This window comes from Sapajus apella, unplaced genomic scaffold (assembly GCF_009761245.1).
Source record: "Sapajus apella isolate SASKATOON/1434 unplaced genomic scaffold, GSC_monkey_1.0 scaffold60, whole genome shotgun sequence".
NCBI classification, from domain to species: Eukaryota; Metazoa; Chordata; class Mammalia; order Primates; family Cebidae; genus Sapajus; species Sapajus apella.
The window spans coordinates 13,035,998-13,054,916 of record NW_022437000.1 but is presented as its reverse complement, the minus strand read 5'-3'; the positions used below and the strand labels follow the sequence as shown (position 1 = coordinate 13,054,916).

At 54.9% G+C, this 18,919-nt stretch overlaps 1 protein-coding gene and 2 long non-coding RNA genes across 19 annotated transcripts in view; 1 reads left to right on the top strand and 2 right to left on the bottom strand.

Moving 5' to 3' along the window:
- Positions 1-18,919, bottom strand: part of MCF2L (MCF.2 cell line derived transforming sequence like) — a 200,882-nt gene that overhangs the window by 13,670 nt on the left and 168,293 nt on the right. For all 17 annotated transcript variants that reach the window (XM_032246269.1, XM_032246279.1, XM_032246267.1 and 14 more), the window contains 12 exons: positions 18,492-18,641; positions 17,465-17,589; positions 15,465-15,579; positions 9,755-9,874; positions 9,130-9,321; positions 8,232-8,423; positions 7,179-7,338; positions 6,175-6,245; positions 5,874-5,947; positions 3,931-3,997; positions 2,581-2,696; positions 544-613 (listed from right to left, as the gene is read on the bottom strand). In XM_032246269.1, coding sequence (XP_032102160.1) covers positions 544-613; positions 2,581-2,696; positions 3,931-3,997; positions 5,874-5,947; positions 6,175-6,245; positions 7,179-7,338; positions 8,232-8,423; positions 9,130-9,321; positions 9,755-9,874; positions 15,465-15,579; positions 17,465-17,589; positions 18,492-18,641 — 1,452 coding nt within the window. The remainder of the gene's footprint in view (positions 1-543; positions 614-2,580; positions 2,697-3,930; positions 3,998-5,873; positions 5,948-6,174; positions 6,246-7,178; positions 7,339-8,231; positions 8,424-9,129; positions 9,322-9,754; positions 9,875-15,464; positions 15,580-17,464; positions 17,590-18,491; positions 18,642-18,919) is intronic.
- On the top strand, positions 1,640-2,056 carry LOC116528842. The gene is made up of 3 exons (XR_004259240.1): positions 1,640-1,678; positions 1,764-1,870; positions 1,956-2,056. It is a non-coding gene; the product is annotated as an uncharacterized LOC116528842 (long non-coding RNA).
- Positions 10,654-13,795, bottom strand: LOC116528839. The gene is made up of 2 exons (XR_004259237.1): positions 12,039-13,795; positions 10,654-11,814 (listed from the first exon to the last, which is right to left on the bottom strand). It is a non-coding gene; the product is annotated as an uncharacterized LOC116528839 (long non-coding RNA).

Sequence of the window (18,919 nt, the reverse complement as noted above, 5' to 3'; positions counted from 1 at the left end):
GTTTCTGGGGTACAGGAGGTTCTGGGGATACAGGAGTTTCTGGGGTATAGGAGGTTCTGGGGTTATAGGAGGTTCTTGGGTACAGGAGGTTCTGGGGATACAGGAGGTTCTGGGGTACAGGAAGTTCTGGGGATATAGGAGGTTCTGGGGTATAGGAGGTTCTGGGGATATAGGAGGTTCTGGAGTACAAGAGGTTCTGGGGCACAGGAGGTTCTAGGGGTACAGCCGGATCTAAGGCACAGGGGGTTCTGGGGTAAGAAGGTTCTGGGGTACAGGAAGTTCTGGAGATACAGGAGGTTCAGGGGTACAGGAGATTCTGGGGCAGAGGAGTCTCTGGAGGCACAGGAGATTCTGGGGGCACCAGAGATTCTGGGGTACAGGAGGTTCTGGGGATACAGGAGTGTCAAGTTATCTCAGCCAAATTGAAAACATTTGTATTTTGTGATTTCAGTTGGTTAGAATAGGAACTTGCAGTAGAATTTGAAGTCATTATTCAGTAATTTTAAGAAGTTGTGACAAAATATACATCAAAAAACCACATACCCTCTCCAGAAAGCATCTTCCAACCAGCTCTGGGCAGTCCGTGTAGTTTTCCAGCTCCCTGAGGAATATCCTAGACAACAGTATGAAGGACAGCTCCGGTCACACAGCATTGGTGATAAACCGATAAGATTTGTCAGAAGTCTTTTCTGCCTTGCTCTGGAAAACGTAAGCCACGATGTGGCAACAGTGCCCCGCCTGACTTGGGGATGCTGCAGCCCACGCCTGTCCTGAGTACCAAGCTCCCAGGCACCAGCGGGTGCAGCCCAGGGCTGCGTTCCTTTATGTTTCTGGCCTTGGCTGTAAACAGAAGCTGGAGAGAGCTGCTTTTCCCTCAGCACGAACGGGCTCGAAGGGCCACGGGCAAAGACAGAGATGGGACCTTTCAGGGCCCTGGAGGCGCCGCCCCCATAAATGGCCGTGGGTCTGTGGGTTCTCTGCAGACACCCTGAGCCCTGGCCCTAGGCAGTGCCAAACCCGGGCTCCTGGGCTGTTTGCCCTTTAGTTTCTGACTTGCATCTGTCCGCTGGAGGAAGTCTGGCCGGGGTAGGGAGGCCCACCTGGGCATGGATTCGGGGAATGAACACTACAGCTTAAAGCTGTGGGGACCCCGGTGTGTAGGACTGGCCGAGGAGAGCCTGGGGGCTGTGCGGACAGATGCCCAGGGACGATAAGGGACATGAAGGTTCTACCAAAGCTCTGTGGACGTGGAAATCTCCTGGGTGGTCAACTGCAGACGTGCTGCCTCCCTGTAAGTAGCAGGTGAGGCGATGATCATGGCAGGGGGCGAGAAGCAGGTGTCAGAATGACATCCCAAGCACTGTGAGTCCCACGGCTGGTGGGGCATGCTGGTCCCCAAGCGCATGACCGCGGGAGCCACTTGCCCGGGCTCCTTCCAGGACACACAGCAGCGGCCATCCACTGCCGGCCTCCCAAGCATTCTGCACTGCACACCCACCCTGCACTTCCCATGAGCTCCCCCAAACTGCATGAAAGTAGCCAAAAAGCTCAGAGGAGCAGAGGACAAGCATTCAGACAGAGCACCTGCACTGGAGAGGCCACGGGTTGCTCAGAGGACAAGCAAGTCAGACAGAGCACCTGCACTGGAGAGGCCACGGGTCGCTCAGAGGACAAGCAAGTCAGACAGAGCAATCGCACTGGAGAGGCCATGGGTCGCTCAGAGGACAAGCCAGAGGCCACGGGTTGCTCAGAGGACAAGCAAGTCAAACAGAGCACCTGCACTGGAGAGGCCACGGGTCGCTCAGAGGACAAGCAAGTCAGACAGAGCAATCACACTGGAGAGGCCACGGGTCGCTCAGAGGACAAGCAAGTCAGACAGAGCAATCGCACTGGAGAGGCCATGGGTCGCTCAGAGGACAAGCCAGAGGCCACGGGTTGCTCAGAGGACAAGCAAGTCAGACAGAGCACCTGCACTGGAGAGGCCACGGGTCACTCAGAGGACAAGCAAGTCAGACAGAGCAATCGCACTGGAGAGGCCACGGGTCGCTCAGAGGACAAGCAAGTCAGACAGAGCACCTGCACTGGAGAGGCCACGGGTCGCTCAGAGGACAAGCAACCCCCATGACAACTGTGGAACTCCTGGTTTGCTGTCCTTTTCAAGAGCTTGGGAACAAAACAGGCCTTGCATGGAGTGGCCCCCAAAGGGCCGAACATCCACCTGGGAGTGGGTTCTGGCTTCCAACTGCGCAACAGGATGAGGAAGGGATGAAGGACAGGCAGGTCCCATCTCCTGTACCACAAAATAGGGTGCACTCAGGGGCTCAGAGCCCTCTCCTCAGGGCTGGTGGCTCACTTACAACTCAGCTGCCTGGGCACAAGCCACCAGGCACGGTGCCACATGAACACTCAGAGATGGCCCCACGTACCCACACTCATGCCTGAGCCTCTGTGAGCCGACTCCTTGGGCGCTCCTCCCCAGCCAGGCATGGCCAGATCCCTCCTGTTGCAGCCCCCCAAGCCAGCGTCATTAGCCACGGGAGATCCCAGGTGCGTGCCTGAGTCTGAGTCAGGAGGACCCACCTGTTGTGGAAGTGATAGATTTCCTCCATGTTCCCAAACAGAACGTCCTTCTTGTTGTGCAGGCCTGTTGAAAGGAGATGAGCCATCAGCGGGTTGTCCATCTCAGCAGCGTAGCCCTGCAGGGAGAGCGTGAAGGTCGGCGGGGTCCTGGCTGCAGCCCACCCACAGCATCGGGCTGCGGTGGGGCAGGTGGGGCAGGTGGACCAGGGATGCCGCTCTTCTGTGGGCAGGCTGTCCCTTCATCTTTATTCTTGGTGATTTCTAGACAGTCATAAGGACAGGCACCCACCAAAGCAAAAGTATTGTGAACAGCACCGACCTGGGGGTGGCGTGGATGTTCTACCCTTCTAACTTTTAACCTTTCATTATTCAGGTGTAACTGAAACAGAGGCACAAATCCTATGTCTACACTCGGGTGACCACCACCTGTGCACACTCGATGAATCAGACACCCATCTATACTCAGGTGATCACCACCTGTGCACACCTGGTAAATCAGACACCCATCTGCACTTGGGTGACTACCACCTGCACACACTCAGTGAATCAGACCCCCGTCTACACTCAGGTAACCACCACCTGTGCACACCTGGTGAATCAGACACCCGTCTATACTCAGGTAATCACTACTTCTGCACACCTGTCTACACTTGGGTGAGCATGTGTACACACCTGGTGAATCGGACATCTGTCTACACTTGGGTGACCACCACCTGCACACATTCAATTACTCAGACACCCACCTACACGCAGGCGACCACCATCTGTGCACACTAGACAAATCATATACTTGTCTACACTCAAGTGACCACCACCTGTGCACACTGGCTGTCTACACTCTGGTGATCACCGCCTATGCATCCTTGGCGAATGAGACACCTGTCTACACTCAGGTGACTACCACTCACATCAAGCTCAGCCAGGCAACAGCCCACAGGCAAGGTCACCCCCATCCTGCCTCCTAACCCAGACCACTTTTGCTTGCCCTGGAGTGCTGTGTGCCAGGAACTGCACGCACTGTGTGGCCTGTGTTCATGAGGATGGGTGTGCGTTTCCTGCGTCTGTTGTGTCAGCTCCTTTTTCTTGTTACTACGTGGGTCCCCTGTGCGGCCCCATCTGAGCTGCCTGGTCCCTGTCCTGCTAATGGGCCCTAAGGGGCTCCCCGTGGGCTGCTCTGGGCCCCCGAGGGGTTCCCCGTCTTGGGCAGCTGTGACCAGGCTGCTGTGGGTGCTCTTTTACATGCATTTGGTGGACAGCAGCGTGCTCCAAGCAGCAGTGGTCAGAGGGAGCCCCAGCAGCTGGTGCAGGTGAGTCTGCATGGCGGTCGGCCCTCCCCGAGTCCAGCCTCACCTCCAGGACGCACAGCAGCTCCTCCACGTAGGCCCGTTCTGTGTCCAGGAGCTCGCTCATCACGTGCCTGGTCACAGGTCATGTAGAGAGAGAAAGGTTAGCATTGGGAGGGCAGGAATGGTCCCGCCACAGTCTCATGTGCATACCTAGGATGGCGGCCTGCACAGTGAGAGGGCACTGGTGGCGACCCTAAGCCCACGGGCTGGACACTCCTGGGGGCTCCCCTCCTAGCTCGTGGCCTCAGATCCTGCAGACGGCGGCTGGACCCCTCCCCAGTTCCCAGACCGGCCAGCACTGTTCTGCCCCTGGCCTGGCACACACCACCTGGGGGGAGGGATTCCCCGACCTGCCTCCTGGGCTTTTGGTCCCACCTGTGCAAAATGAGCTCAGTTCCTCACGCTCATGGGCAAGTCATCCTACTCCTCAGATCCACCTGAGTCTCCTCCGCCAAGAAGACCCCGCCCCTGCCCGGCCCCCCTGAGCCTTCCTCGTGGTGTGTATCTGTGTGGGCACTTGTGGCCAGGGCGGAGCTCTGGCATTGAGGGAACGGCCCCTGCCCAAGCCCTCTGACCCATAGCAGGTGGGCAGGGGTGGTCTGTGGTGTCCCTGCACTTGGCACACGGGATCAGGAAGGGGAAGGTGCATAGGCTGTGCAGGTTTGTTACGGTGTGAGCACCTTTCAGCAGCCAGGGCCCCATCTGCTTATGTGATGCACAGAAACGAGCCGGTGGGCTGGTCCTGGGTCCAGGCTATTTAGCAAGGTTCATTCTAAAACAGCTGTCGGCACACAGAGGCCCCTGCCTTGGCACAGGCTGGGGAGCGAGGGGGCTCGGGAGTCCCTCTCACAACCCTGGAACTGCCGGCTGAGAGCCACTCCTGCATCTCAGGGCCAAGCACTTTCTGCCTCTCCGTGTGGACGCTCCCGTGCCCGGGCCCTTCTCCCTGTGGATGCTCCTCTGCCTGGACCCTCCTCCCTGAGGACCCTCCTCTGCCTGGATGCTTCTTGGCAACCCCCTCTTCCTCCGCATCCTGTTCCACCAGCTTCAATCAGAAGCCAGAAGTTACAGGCTCAGCTTTCACACCAAGCTCAGTTTACTGTAATTCCCGATTTTGCCCCATCTCCCAACCCTGCAGAGAGACGCCTCACACTGGCACTGCCTGCAGACACCTGCTTGTCAATGCATCAGGAAGAGCCTTTTCCCCTTTCCTAATTTTGGAGTGTTGATGATCGAGGGAGGGGACTTGGTTCCAAACATCTCTTGCAAACGTGTTCAGTGCAAATATTAAAAAGGGGAACACTGTAAAGCGTGAGGGGGGTCGGTGGCGGGCGCCTGGTGCGTGTGTGGCCTCCTCCTGCTCCTCGAGGGCCGCTGGGAGGGAGCCCCGTGTACCTCACGGGCTTTGGCTCCTGTTGTGCTCTGGGCCTGCATTCCCTGGCCCTGCACTAGTGACGTCTTTCTTAAAGGGGAAGGAGGCCAAGATAGCGAACTGCTTTTGTTCACACAATGCTCCCTGAATCTGAGGACCGGGAATCCCAGGGGAGGAGGCAGGATGGAGATAGTGCCGCCCCCACACCAGTGCCTGGCACCACCACCTCCTGCATGCAGGCCTGAGCAGCCGGTGGCTGGCGCTGGCTGGGGGCTTTAAGCAGTGCCTCCTGTGAATGGCAGTGCTGGGTGGAGACGCCCCATCACTGCTGCGTTCAACCATCACCCTTTCTTCCCTCCCGAATGCCCCCAGTGGCGTGTGTGTGGCATGTGTGTGCTTCATGTGGTGGGGACCAGACACACACCCGAGCCACAGCAGGACCTCAAAAGTAAAAACCACAGTGACTTTTACACCAGCCTTCTATCTGTGAGGCATCCACTCGAGTGCCCAATGGCACCTGCTGGTTTGGACTGTGGTCGGAGGTCCGTGGGAGGCCAGAAGGGCAGCACACCCACCTGCGCAGGATGGCCAGGCTCTCCTCCTCCTCCCCCGCCGAGCCGCGGCTCTGCCGGCTCTCACTCATCTCACTCTGGGGAGAAGAACAGCATCAGGTCTGAAGGGTGGGATGGAGCCCCAAGCGCCAACTCCAGGCCGGAGCCCACCCGGTTCCCATCTGGGGACAGGGCTGTTTCCATGACAGGAGGCAGCAGGGCAGCCGGGCAGCACCTGGAGGGCAGGCCACTCGGAGAACCAGGCCTGGTGTGAACCGGGGAGAAGGAGGGCGTGGATGGCGGGGTTGTGGCGGGCAAGCCTCACCTTGGCCCTCCGGTAGGGCCCTCGCCGGAGTGCGCCCTCGGAGCTGGAGTTCTCGGAGCCTCGCCGGATGCCTGCAGGGAAGAAGGGGAGTGGGGCATGAAGGCCCCTCTGACCCCCGGAGAGGGATGTGCGCCCAGTGGGAAAAGGCCCTGAGAGGAGGGCAGGACTTGGCCTCTGAGGCCCCGAGTGGTGGCTCGGGAAGGGGGAGGACCGTGGGGTCTTACTGCTCCCCAAGTCATCCCACGTTCCCACAGCCCACAGGGACACGAGCCTGGGAGAGCTCCCAACAGGCTGAGAAAAGAAGGTTGCCTGGGACCCCGCTTGGGAAGGCAGGAGCCGGCCTGGGCTCCTAGGAGTCACAGCTGACTTTCCCAAAGCTGGGGCGGCAGCAGTGCCCAGCCGCGCGCCTCGTGGGTTCTCGTGTGAGAAACCAGCAAGGACGGGAAGAGGGTCCGTTCTCAGACATGGAGGTGACAGGAAAGTCTCCGGCTATGGCGCAGTGCCCAGCTTGGTGTAGAGGGTGGGGTCGGAACCAGGAACTCCAGGCAGCCTGAGGCGCGTGGATGTGGCTCTTCAGGGCCCTGGGAGCCCAGGGTCTGGGCCGTGTGTGAGGAGGGTTATTGACAACGGCACTGGGAAAGGACGACCACTGGGAGGCTGGAGGTGGGAAAGTCGGAGGTGGATCCTCCGTGGGAGCTCTGCGTTTTCAGTTTTGGGCCAGTCGGGCTGCACGGAGACCAGCAAACCCTGCCAGCCTCAGGAACAAAGAGCCCCCACCAACGCCTACAGGAGGCACGTGGCCCGGTCCTGACAAAACTCCACTGACAAGCGTGGGTGAGGGCAGCTGGAACCGGCCTCAGGCCCCGAACCGGGCTGGAGGTGGGAGGGGAGGACATGTGGGGAGACCGTTTTCATAGGGGGCTGCCTCAGACGCGCCAAGTCCCCAATGTATGGGCTCCCCCGAGGGTCCCACGGCACTCAGGGCGGGGGGTGGCCACACAGACCTGGGGAGGGGCAGGGCGACTTTGCCAGCGCCTCAGGCCTTGGGGCCACCGGCTGCACGGGCCGTGTCTGCCTGGCCGCCAGCTTCTTCAGGCTGGCCTGCCTGCGGTGGAATACCTCCTCCATGCTCGCCTGCTTCTGGAAGACCTTCCGCACGTGCTCCTGAAACCACACGCGCAGTGAGGCGCCTTGCACACGCTGGCGTCATCATTGAAAACATACGGTCACGCGCAGAACGTGCCGGGACACGCCCGACCCCCACTTAAATGTCTGCCAGGCGGGGTCTGTCAGTGCTGCGCGGCTGCGTTGAATCCTGGCCGCTATGGATGGTGACGGGAAGGCGGCCCACCCACAGGATGGGGCCCCCAACCTTGAGAAAGGGCAGCCCCAGGCCAGTGAGGGAGCCAGGCCTTCCCCAGGCATGCGGAGGGGTCCGGAGGAGCCTGGTCTCGAGGGCACCCCCAGGTCCCAGGGCCAGGCCCTTCCTGAAGACACGCCCACACCCTAAAGTCCACCTGGGGGGAGGCGGACGGCCACCTCGCAAGGTTGGCATGGAAATAATTTCTGTGTTGAATGGAAAATTCAGTCCAACCTTCCAACTGTATGTTTCTCTCAAATGCCCATTTTCTGCGAGTAATTCATTAAATGGGCTGGGTGTTATGGCCCATGCCTGTAATCCCAGCACTTTGGGAGGCCAAGGTGGGCGGATCACCTGAGGTCAGGAGTTCGAGATCAGCCTGGCCAACATGGTGAAACCCCATCTCTACTAAAAATACAAAAATTAGCCGGGCTTGGTGGTGGGCACTTGTAATTCCAGCTACTCAGGGGGCTGAGGCAGGAGAGTCGCTTGAAGCCGGGAGGCAGAGATTGCAGTGAGCTTCAATCACGCCACTGCACTCCAGCCTGGGCAACGAAGCGAGGCTCCATCTCAAAAATAAATAAATAAATAAATAAATAAAAGTAGTTCATTAAATAATTATTTAAAACTTCCCACGGAGGAATGCCCCACTGCTCAGGACAGCCGAGCTGCAGTGGAAATCCTGGGTCAGCATTACCATGAGGTCTTGGTTGAGGATGGATTCGTATTCCTTGTAAATTGCGCTGAGCTCCTGGATCTTATTTTCCGTGCCGGTCTCCAAAAACTTCTCAATTTCCTGGAGGGCGGCCTCTGCTCCGTCCTGGGACTGGCACTTGTCCACAGGTTGTGAGGCCAGCAGGTAAATCCCTTCATCACACCACTTCATGGACTGGAAACAGAGCATTGCCGAGGGCAGGACGCTGTGAGAGGGTGGGCGCGGCACCCTGTACAGGCCCACACTGCCGGGGCACCCTACTGGTGGGTCCCAGACCACCAAATCCTCATGCTCCCGCCGCCCTGTCTAAGGAGCTCCGAGGGGACACAGCGCTGGACAAGGCCGAGTGAATTACCCAGGGCGGGGCTCAGAGAGGCAGCTAATGCTCAGCAGGTTCAGCCAGGCCATAAGCTTCTGGTCCTTTTAAATAAATCATTATTGGCTGGGCGGGGTGGCTCACGCCTGTAATCCCAGCACTTTGAGAGGCGAAGGCGGGAGGATCACCTGAGCCCAGGAGTCCGAGACCAGCCTGGCCAACATAGTGAGACCCCATCTCTATCACACACACAAAACACAAGAATTAGCTGGGCATGGTGGCATGCACCTGTGGTTCCAGTTACTTGGGAGGCTGAGGTGAGAGGGGAAGCAGAGGTTGTAGTGAGCCAAAAAAAAAAAAAAAAAAGAAATCCAATTGTGGCAAAGGAATTCTAGAAAAAGACCCGCTACGCCAAGAAGAACGAGGCCTACGGAACGGAAGGAAGGCTGCAAGGACATTTTCCAGCCAGGGAGCTGCCTCCCATGACACGGGTGAGCTGGTGGTGGATGTGGGGCCAGGAGGCTGGTTTCGCAGCAGGGGTGGGGTGGGTCCGGCTGCGCCTACCGTCTCCAGGCGGCGGTGCAGCTCCAGTGACTTGCTGAGCAGGCCCCTCCTCCTCGTGATCTCTGCAGAGAACTGGTCACAGAGGTGCCGGAGCTCCTGGCACTTGGGGTGGATGGAGTCCACGGCATAGTGCTTGTTCTCAATGAGCTGCTCGCCATCCAGAGACAGGGCCCGGGCCCTCTCCACGGCCACCTGTGGACGGTCACCCAGAGGACCAGCTCAGGCCTCTTTCTGTTTGAGGCAGACGGTGCCTAGCTGTATGGGATGTGTCCCGGGGCACACGTGGGTCATGCTTTCTTTGTTTACTGCTTCGGATGACTGAGACGCTGCCTAATCCCCAAAGCTGGTCTCTGGCAGGTGCTTCTGGGGGCTGTGACGGTCCCAGCAAAGGCACTGCCCATCTGCAGGGACCTGACCCAGAGGAGGCCGGGCAGGGCCCTGTGCCCATGGTGGGGTGGGGGAGGGGAGGTACATAGGCAGCTGCCTCCACCCCTGTGGCCGTCCCCTGGGGGGGCCATGGGGGCCCCTCCTCCGTGGGCGGGAGGCCCATTCCTGCACCTTCCTGAGCAGCACTTGACAATGCTGCCCACACCCTCCCGCCGCCCCAGCGGGAACTCCGCCTTACGCTGGATCTCTCCTCAAAGCTGTCCAGGTCCCTTAGCAGGTGCTCCACGTGCGCCAGGCTGTTGCCAATGTCCGTGAAGGCCGCTATCTTCTGGGACACCGTGTCCAAGACGGCTTTGACCTGGAACAGAGGAGGGTCCATCTTAGGGGAGGCGTCTCCCTCACCCAAACAGAGAGAACCTGCTCCAGATCAGGGAAATGATGGAACTCAAAGTCAAGCCACGTGGTCACCAATCAGGTGGGGACCATGGGGCCTTTTGGGATGAGCTGCCCGTCAGTGACCTCACCAGGAGGACACTTGTTTCTCTGTGGCCTGTGTGTGCCTCCGTTTATCAACCACAACATGGGGACACCTGAAAGCAGCATGAGGAGAAGATGAGACTGCGTAGGGATGAGGCCCTGGGGGCTAAAGGACAGCAGTGTGGATGGGTGCTGGACTGTCGCAGCAGCATGGACCCCGGATCGTCGCCTTCCTGGGGATCCTAGGTGTGGGCCAGGAGAGTTCCGTAACTCCGCGCCTTCTAGCTTGCTACTAACCTCTAGCATCTACGATTTCTGGTGTTGGCAGAAAGACAATGGGTGTCCTACAAGTGATTTTTATTTTCATTCCTAAATTTTCTTTTTGAGGTGGAGTTTTGCTTTTCACCCAGTCTGGGGTGCAATGGTGCAATCTCCGCTCATGGTAACCTCCACCTCCTGAGTAGCTGGGATTACAGGTGCCTGCCAACACACCCCAGCTAATTTTTGCATTTTTAGTAGACATGGGATTTCACCATGTTGGCCAGGTTAGTATTGAACTCCTGACCTCAGGTGATTGACCTGCCTCAGCCTCCCACAGTACTGGGATTACAGGCGTGAGCCACCACACCTGGCCTGATTTTTAAGACATATAACGGCTTATTCCTTTAAACACAAATGCTTTTAATTTTTGTTAGGATGTGATCCTGAGAGCCGGGTGTGTATGCAGACGTCCCAGTGCCAAGGGGGGCTGTCGTTCAGATGGCCTGGGGTTGAAGGCCAGAAAGGCAGGATTCTTGTCCATCCTTGAGCCCCCTGCACCTGTCACAGCTGATGTGTGAGACTTCCCTCCATGTTACCCATAGCCGCTGAGTATGGTTAACACAGCACTCTCAGAAGTCAGCCAGGATCTAGAAGAACTCAATGCCATCAGCCAACAGGATGTAACTGATATTCACAGAATGTCACCTGACAATAGCAGAATACACATTCTTTTCACTGAGGGAGATACACCAAGAAAGACCATCTTCTTGGGCCATAAAACAAATCTCAACACATGAATAAGAACTGAAATCATATAGACTACGCTCTCTGATCACAATGAATCAAACTTGAAATCAAGAATGGAAAGACAACAGGAAAATCTCTGAACACTTGGAAGTCAAACAACAAACATCTAAATAATTCATGGATCAAAGAGGAAGCTCCAAGACAAATTGAAAAAAAATTGAACTAGATGAAAAAGAAAATACAGTACATCAAAATTTGTGGAACACAGCTAAATCAGTGATGAGAGGGAAATTTATAATGTTCTCATTAAATATGTATGTTAGATAAGAACAATCATCTCAAATAAAGAATGTAAGCTCCCACGAAAGCAATCCATAGAAATAATAAAGGTAAGACCAGAAATCAATTAAATTGAGAACAGAAAACAATAGAGAAAACTAATGAAACGAAGAATTGGTTCTTTGGAAAGAAAAGGAGTGACACATTTCAATCTAGACAGACCAAAAAAAAAAAAAAAAAATAAAAGAGAGAAAGAAGATGCAATTGCCAATATCAGAAAGCAAAAGGGAATACCACTACAGACCCTGCAAACATCAAAAAGATAAAAACAACCTTCCAAACTGCCCTGAAAACGCACTACCACATCTCACTGTGAAACAGGTAATAACCCTCCAAACTGCCCTGAAAACGCACTACCACATCTCACTGTGAGACAGATAACAACCCTCCACACTGCCCTGAAAACACATTGCTACATCTCACTGTGAAATAGATAACAACCCTCCACACTGCCCTGAAAACGCACTACCACATCTCACTGTGAAACAGGTAATAACCCTCCACACTGCCCTGAAAACGCACTACCACATCTCACTGTGAAACAGATAACAACCCTCCAAACTGCCCTGAAAACGCACTACCACATCTCACTGTGAAACAGATAACAACCCTCCAAACTGCCCTGAAAACGCACTACCACATCTCACTGTGAAACAGATAACAACCCTCCACACTGCCCTGAAAACACATTACTACACCTCACTGTGAAATAGATAACAACCCTCCACACTGCCCTGAAAACGCACTACCACATCTCACTGTGAAACAGATAACAACCCTCCACACTGCCCTGAAAACACATTACTACATCTCACTGTGAAATAGATAACAACCCTCCACACTGCTCTGAAAACACACTACCACATCTCACTGTGAAACAGGTAATAACCCTCCACACTGCCCTGAAAACGCACTACCACATCTCACTGTGAAACAGATAACAACCCTCCGCACTGCCCTGAAAACGCACTACCACATCTCACTGTGAAATAGATAACAACCCTCCACACTGCCCTGAAATCACACTATCACATCTCAATGTGAAATAGATAATTTCAATAGTTGTGTAAGTATTAAGGACACTGAATTCATAATTTTAAAAGTCTCCCAAAGAAATCTCTAGGCCCAGATAGTTTTATTGAGCATCTACAAACATCCTACAACTGACATTACACCTGATAGTGAAAAACTAAATGCTTTCCCCCTAAGACTGGGGACAAGGCAGAGATGTCCAGTCTTGCCACTCTTATCAAACGGTGGAAGCTCTAGCTGGTGCAATATGCAGTGGGGCAGCATGTTGGGGGGGGGTAAAATAAAAGGCATATCTTCAAAAAGGAAGAAATCAAACTGTCCTATCTGAACATGACATGATTGTCTATATGGAAAATTTCAAGGACTTTAAAAACACTGTCTAGAATATGTGTGTTCAGCAAGGTCACAGGAGACAAGATAAATATACAAAAATCAATGGTGTTTCTATATGCAGCCATGAATACATAAACACCAAAATTAAAAATATAATACTGTGATGACTTCTTAAAATGTAATCTTAAATGTAAGTCAAACAAAACATGTACTGAGCTTGTGTGCTGAGAACTACCCAACACTGATGAAAGAAATAGAAACAAATGTTGACAATACCATCTTTGTTGACTGTAAGACTCAACACAGTAAAGGCATTGATTCTTCCCAAAGTATAGGTTTAACACAACTCCTATGTAAACTCCAGCAAATTTGTTTCTATATATGCAGACAAGATAAATGTAAAATTGGCATAAAGAGGCCAAAAAACTAGAAGCTAACATGATTTTGAAAAAGAAGAACAAAGAGGGAAGAATGAGTATGCTTGATTTGAAGACATAACATAGTTATGGTAATTAAGACCTCGTGGTACTGACATAGGAACAGGTATGTAGATAAATGAACCAAATAGAGAACCTCCACAACAGACCCATACAACTGTGCCCAGAGTTTTGACAACGGTGGAGAAGAAACCCAGTGGAAGAAAGAGCCTTTCCAACAAACGGTGCTACAGCAATGGGATTTCCAGAGGTAAAACATAAATCACGGTCTAATTCTCATACCTTATACAAAAATTAGCTCAAAATAGATCATAGACTTCAATGTAAAACTATGAAATTTGGTGGGGGGAAAGCTTAGGGGGGTATACTTAGGATCTAGAACCAAAAGTATAATCCTTAAAAGGAGAAATTGACCAACTGGAGATCATCAAAATTAAATGCTTTGGTTATGTGAAAAACCCTGTTAAGAGGATGAAAAGATGAATTACAGACCAGGAGAAAATATTTGGAAGCCATACATCTGACAAAGAACTAGTATCTGCAGTACATAAGGAATTCTCAAAATGTAACAGTAAAATGAAAACACAAAAGCAAACAATCCAGTTAGAAAAGGGGGAACAAGGGCTGGGCGGGGTGGCTCACATCTATAATCCCAGCACTTTGGGAGGCCGAGGTGGGCAGATCATGAGGTCAAGAGATAGAGACCATCCTGGCTAACATGGTAAAAACCCTATATCTACTAAAAAATAGAAACATTAGCTGGGCATGGTGGCGCACGCCTGTAGTCCCAGCTACTCGGGAGGCTGGGGCAGGAGAATTGCTTGAACCGGGAGGTGGAGGTTGCAGTGAGCCGAGATTGCGCCATTGCACTTCAGCCTCCAGCCCGGCGCCTGGCAACAGAACAAGACTCTGTCTCCAAAAAAAAAAAAAAAAAAAAAAAGGGCGGGGGGGGGCAACAGAAACGGGGCATTTTACCAAAGAGGATTTGTGAATGGCAAATAAGCACATGGAAAGGTGTCTGGCATCACCAGCACTGGGGAAATGAAACGGAAAACCACCGTGGGATTTCACTGCACACGCATCAGGATGTGAGCGTAATGTAAAGAATCACTACAGTGTCACATGCTGTGGAAAACGGGAAGCAACTAGCCACTCATCACGGCTTGTGGGAATGTTAATGTTACAGCCATTCTGAAAACAGGCTGGCACTTTCTTTAAAGAACTAAACATGCAACTACTATTTAACCCTGCAATTACATTCTGCGCATTTAATTCGGAGAAATGAAAGCTTACATTTACGCCAACATCAGTACGTGGATGTTTGTAACAGCCTCATCTGTAATACTCAAACCTGGAAACAACCCAGATACCCTTCAACAGATGAATGAAAAGGAACTGTGGTCTGTCCACACCGGGAACACAGTGAATGAACCACCAGCACCTGGGGGTCTGCAGAGAGCTGTGCTGAACAAGCTAAGCCAGTCCCGGGAGGGACATTCTGTGTGATTTGTTTATATCACAAAATGGCAAAAGTACAGCCATGGGAACAGATGAGTGGTTGCCGGGGGCTGAGGAGGGGTGGGCTGGGACGAACATGGGTGGGTCCCTGAGGGGCCACAGGAGGGAGACATCAGGGTCTGGCTGCACTGGCTGTGTCGATGGCACCTCACGGCTGTGTGGCGCACCGTAGGCACATCATACATGCATGCTGAATAGAAGAGCATGTGAATGACCATGGAGGGAGAGCAAGGGCTTCTTGGCCAATTTATGAATAATGCAGGTGAGTGTATCCCAGTGAGCTGACGTCCAATCACCTTTCTTTCTTTTCTTTTTTGTTTTTGAGATGGACTCTTGCTGGGTCACCCAGGCTGGAGTGCAATGGCGCAATCTCAGCTCACTGCAACCTCCACCTCCCAGGTGCAAGCAATTCTCCTGTCTCAGCCCCCCAAGTAGCTGGGATTACAGGTGCATGCCACCATGCCCAGGACATTTTTGTATTTTTAGTAGAGACAGGGTTTCACCATGCTGGCCAGGATGGTCTCAATCTCTTGACCTTGTGATCTGCCTGCCTCGGCCTCCCAAAGTGCTGGGATTATAGGTGTGAGCCACCGCACCCAGCCTCAATCACCTTTCTATACAATGGCCAGTCATCAGTCGTGCGTTTCAAGGCTCAGCCCAACATAATCTCACAGGCTCCACTTTCCGCATTAAGCCAAAGTCAGCTGGGTAGCTCGGCTCAGCTCCTGGCACTGGGACCAGGGCATGGGCACAGGAGGCCCCATGGGCATCAGGGTGACCGCCAGCTCCGCCAGGGCCACTCACCTCCCGGAAGCCCTGTTCGAAGTGCCGGAGCTGCAGGCACTGCTCCAGCTTCTGCTGATGCTTTGCCCAGAACTCATCGAAGGCAGCCTCGGTTTCATTCAGCTGGGCCAGGAGCCTGGGAAAGAGGAGGAGTCAACAGTCTGCATGGCCCAGGGAGCCCCACACAACGTAGAGCATACTGGGAGTTCGGGTGACCCCCAGGCTCATCTCCAACCCAGGCCGGCCTTCCTGAGATCTGGCCTCTGCTCACCCCTGCACCCAAAGCCGGAATCTGCAGGTGCAGGCACCCAGGACCATCAGGATGGGAGGAGGCCCCATAGACAGCATCGTGGGCCGTGGGCTTTCCTTCCTGCTTCTCTCCCTCTACGTCCCCGCAGCTGGGCCGAGCCACTGAGTGTGTTCATTTTAATTTTTAAAAAAATGTAAAAAAGTTTTCTTTATGTTTTGAGACAGGGTCTGGCTCTATCCTGGGCTGGAGTGCAGTGGTGCAATCCTGGCTCACTGCAACCTCTGCTTCCTGAGTAGCTGCAACTCCAGCTGTGCATCACCATGCCTGACTGATTTTTGTACTGTTTGTAAAGACAGGATTTCACCACGTGGCCCACGCTAGTCTCAAACTCGTGAGCTCAAGCGATCTGCCCACCTTGGCCTCCAAAAGTGCTGGGATGACAGGTGTGAGCCACTGTGCCTGGCCTGAGTTTGTTCATTTCTAAAAGGCCAAGAAGGCCAAGGTTTGGGGTGATTAGCTACAGCTGCGGTCCAGGGTAGTGAGCTGTCCCTAAATGTCAGGAGGAAGCTGGGGTCACTGCAGGCCTGATGCAGGTCGGTGCATAACACAGCACCCCATGCTCAGGGGTGCTGTGCTAAGCACCGACCTGTATCACCCATCAGCCCCACGCCCACCTCCAGGCATGTGCATGAATCAGCTTTACTTTACAGATGGGGAAACTGAGTCTCTGGGAAGCTGACAAGGTGCCCAACACATACAAGGGCTGGCCCACCCTCATGGGCGGGGCTGCAACTTCCGCCTGGTGGGTCACAGCACCCCATCTATGAGGAGCCCCTCAAGGGTACGCCTGGTGTCCCTGGGGCCTCTGCCATGTCCATGGCACAGAAGGCAGCTCAGTGTGTGTCATGCTATGTGGGAGTCAAAGGCAGCTGAGAGTCAAAAGGACCAGCTCAGTCCAGGCCAGGGTGCACCCGGCACCGCCCTGCCGAACAAACCTCTGTCCAGCTGCGTGGGGCCTGTTCTTCAGCCAGGAGGTGGGGCTGATAAAACCCACCCTTGAGAATGGGACAGGGAAGGCTTGGGGAGTTCTGGGGAGGACTGGATGCGGGAGGGGGCTTGGGGGATTCTGAGGGGGAATGGGATGGAGGAGGGGAAGCTTGGGGAGTTCTGGTGGGGATGGGATGGGGGAGGGGGGCTTGGGGATTTCTAGGGGGATGGGATGAGATGAGGCTGGGGAGTCCTGGGGGATGGGTCGGGGGAGGCTCTAGGAGTTCTAGATGTCCTAGGGCACCATGCCAACCGCACAAGTGCCCTACCCTGTGCTCTATAAAGCTGGAAGCCCAAAGGAGAAATATGTGAATCACGCCTTTTACCATGAAAGTAAGGAACATAAGCTGCAGCGAGGAGACCCCCAGGCTTCCTCCCTGTCTGCGAACCCCCAGCTGGGAATGCGGAAGCCCCCATGTCTAAAGTACTCCGTCGCCTCTTCCTGCCCTAACATCTCCTTCACTCCTGTGGAAGGGCATTTGCTCTAGGAAATCGTCCTCCCTACAACAGCGGCTTTCCGTGGGGTTCAGGAGAAAGCATCTCAGCAGGAGGAGCCGGGTCCACAAGGAGGTTGGGGTGCCGGCTGCGTGCTGGCCTGCGTGGGGCGTGGGGTTGCCTGCAGGGCTGCCTGCCATTTGTGGCTTTCTTTCGCAGAGGCCGTGTGCCTGAGAGGCTTCTGCTCTGGACCAGGGCAGGGCGATGGCAGGAAGGCGGCCAGCCTTACCTCTGCACGGTGGCCTGGTTGTCGAGCTGGTCCTGGTTCACGCCAGGCTCTGGGCCCTCGGCCTGCGGCTCCCTGAGGCTCTCCAGGATGCTGTGCCCCTCTTTCAGTGCCAGCCGCAAGTCCTCCTGTGCAGAGAACGAAGCCTCGCACCCAGCCCCAGACAGGCGGGCAGCGCAGGCCGGAGGTGAGGCCTCGTGGGGTCTCGCTCTTGAGGGGTGGGGACTGAGGAGGGACTCGCCCTCCCAAGTCTTCCCAGTGTCTTCTGTGGGGTCGTGCAAGGAGGGCAGGCCGATGTGGGGGACTCCCTCACTCCTGTGTGCCCCGGGTAGAGCTGCTGCTATAGGACACTCGGGGCAGAGGGTTACGGTGGAAGAGTCACCAGAGGCCAGGCTTTCTCACAGGGCCTGCTCCGGGTCCTCACGCTGTTCTCAGCGAGGAGCAGCCGCTGAGCACAGAGGCACCGTCCTGGGGATGCACCTGCAGGTCATGGGCCTGGGTCCTGCTGCTTCAAAGCCAGCAGCGTGTGGGCAGGGGTGGGGGCAGAACAGAGCAGGGCGCACACACTCCTCACAATACGTCCGTCCCAGCAAGTGCTGTGGACGCGTGAGCACTGGAGTGCCGTGAGCACACAAATCCAACCACCACTTCATCGCCTGCCTGGCAGAAGAAACCGGGCAGACGTCCTGTCTCTGTCACACTCAGAAGCCACAGAGACGTCTATTTGGGGGCTCCTGCACAGGCGGCCAAGAGTGCTCCCGAGAGGAAAGCCGCCCTGGTCCCCCTCCTGACACCAAGGCCACCCAGGGCCAGCGACTGACCCGGCACCAGCCTGTGCGAGGTAACCGCAGCCGGCATTCGACAGGGTTCCTTTCAAAAAGGAACACATTCCCTTCTCATCTGCGAGGCTGCCCAGCTCATCACCATCAAAAGGCATCTCTAGCCTGCTGACTTCTTGGTCTCACATGCTGTGGATTCCGACCCTGGGACGGAAGAACCCTGCAGCTTCCGACCAGAGCCCCCCACCTACCTTCGCCTTGTCCTTCTTCTCCGTGTGTGCACACAGCACTGAGCTTGTCGACTGCACGTCATTGGGCAGCTCTGTTTCGGCCAGCTCGGTCCCGAAGGACTGCAGCATCTGAGCCGTCTGCTTCACCATGACGGCAAAACTTTCGATGGCCTTGAGGAGAGAGAAAGCACAATCACACGCCTGGCACATTGCACCTGCCTCCTGCCGTCCTGAAAGCAGACACCTCGGAAACTGTCTCACGCGGACCCATCAGGAGAGATTGGCCGATGCCACAACGGCGAATGCCCTCCCGCAGCATGCCACCCTCCTGGGCCTCTTCAGACACATACCAGGCACCCTCTGCAAATATGCCCACCACCTAGAGTCACCTCCTGCCAGGCACCTCTACAAATGTGCCCACCACCTGGAGTCATCCCACGAGGCACCCT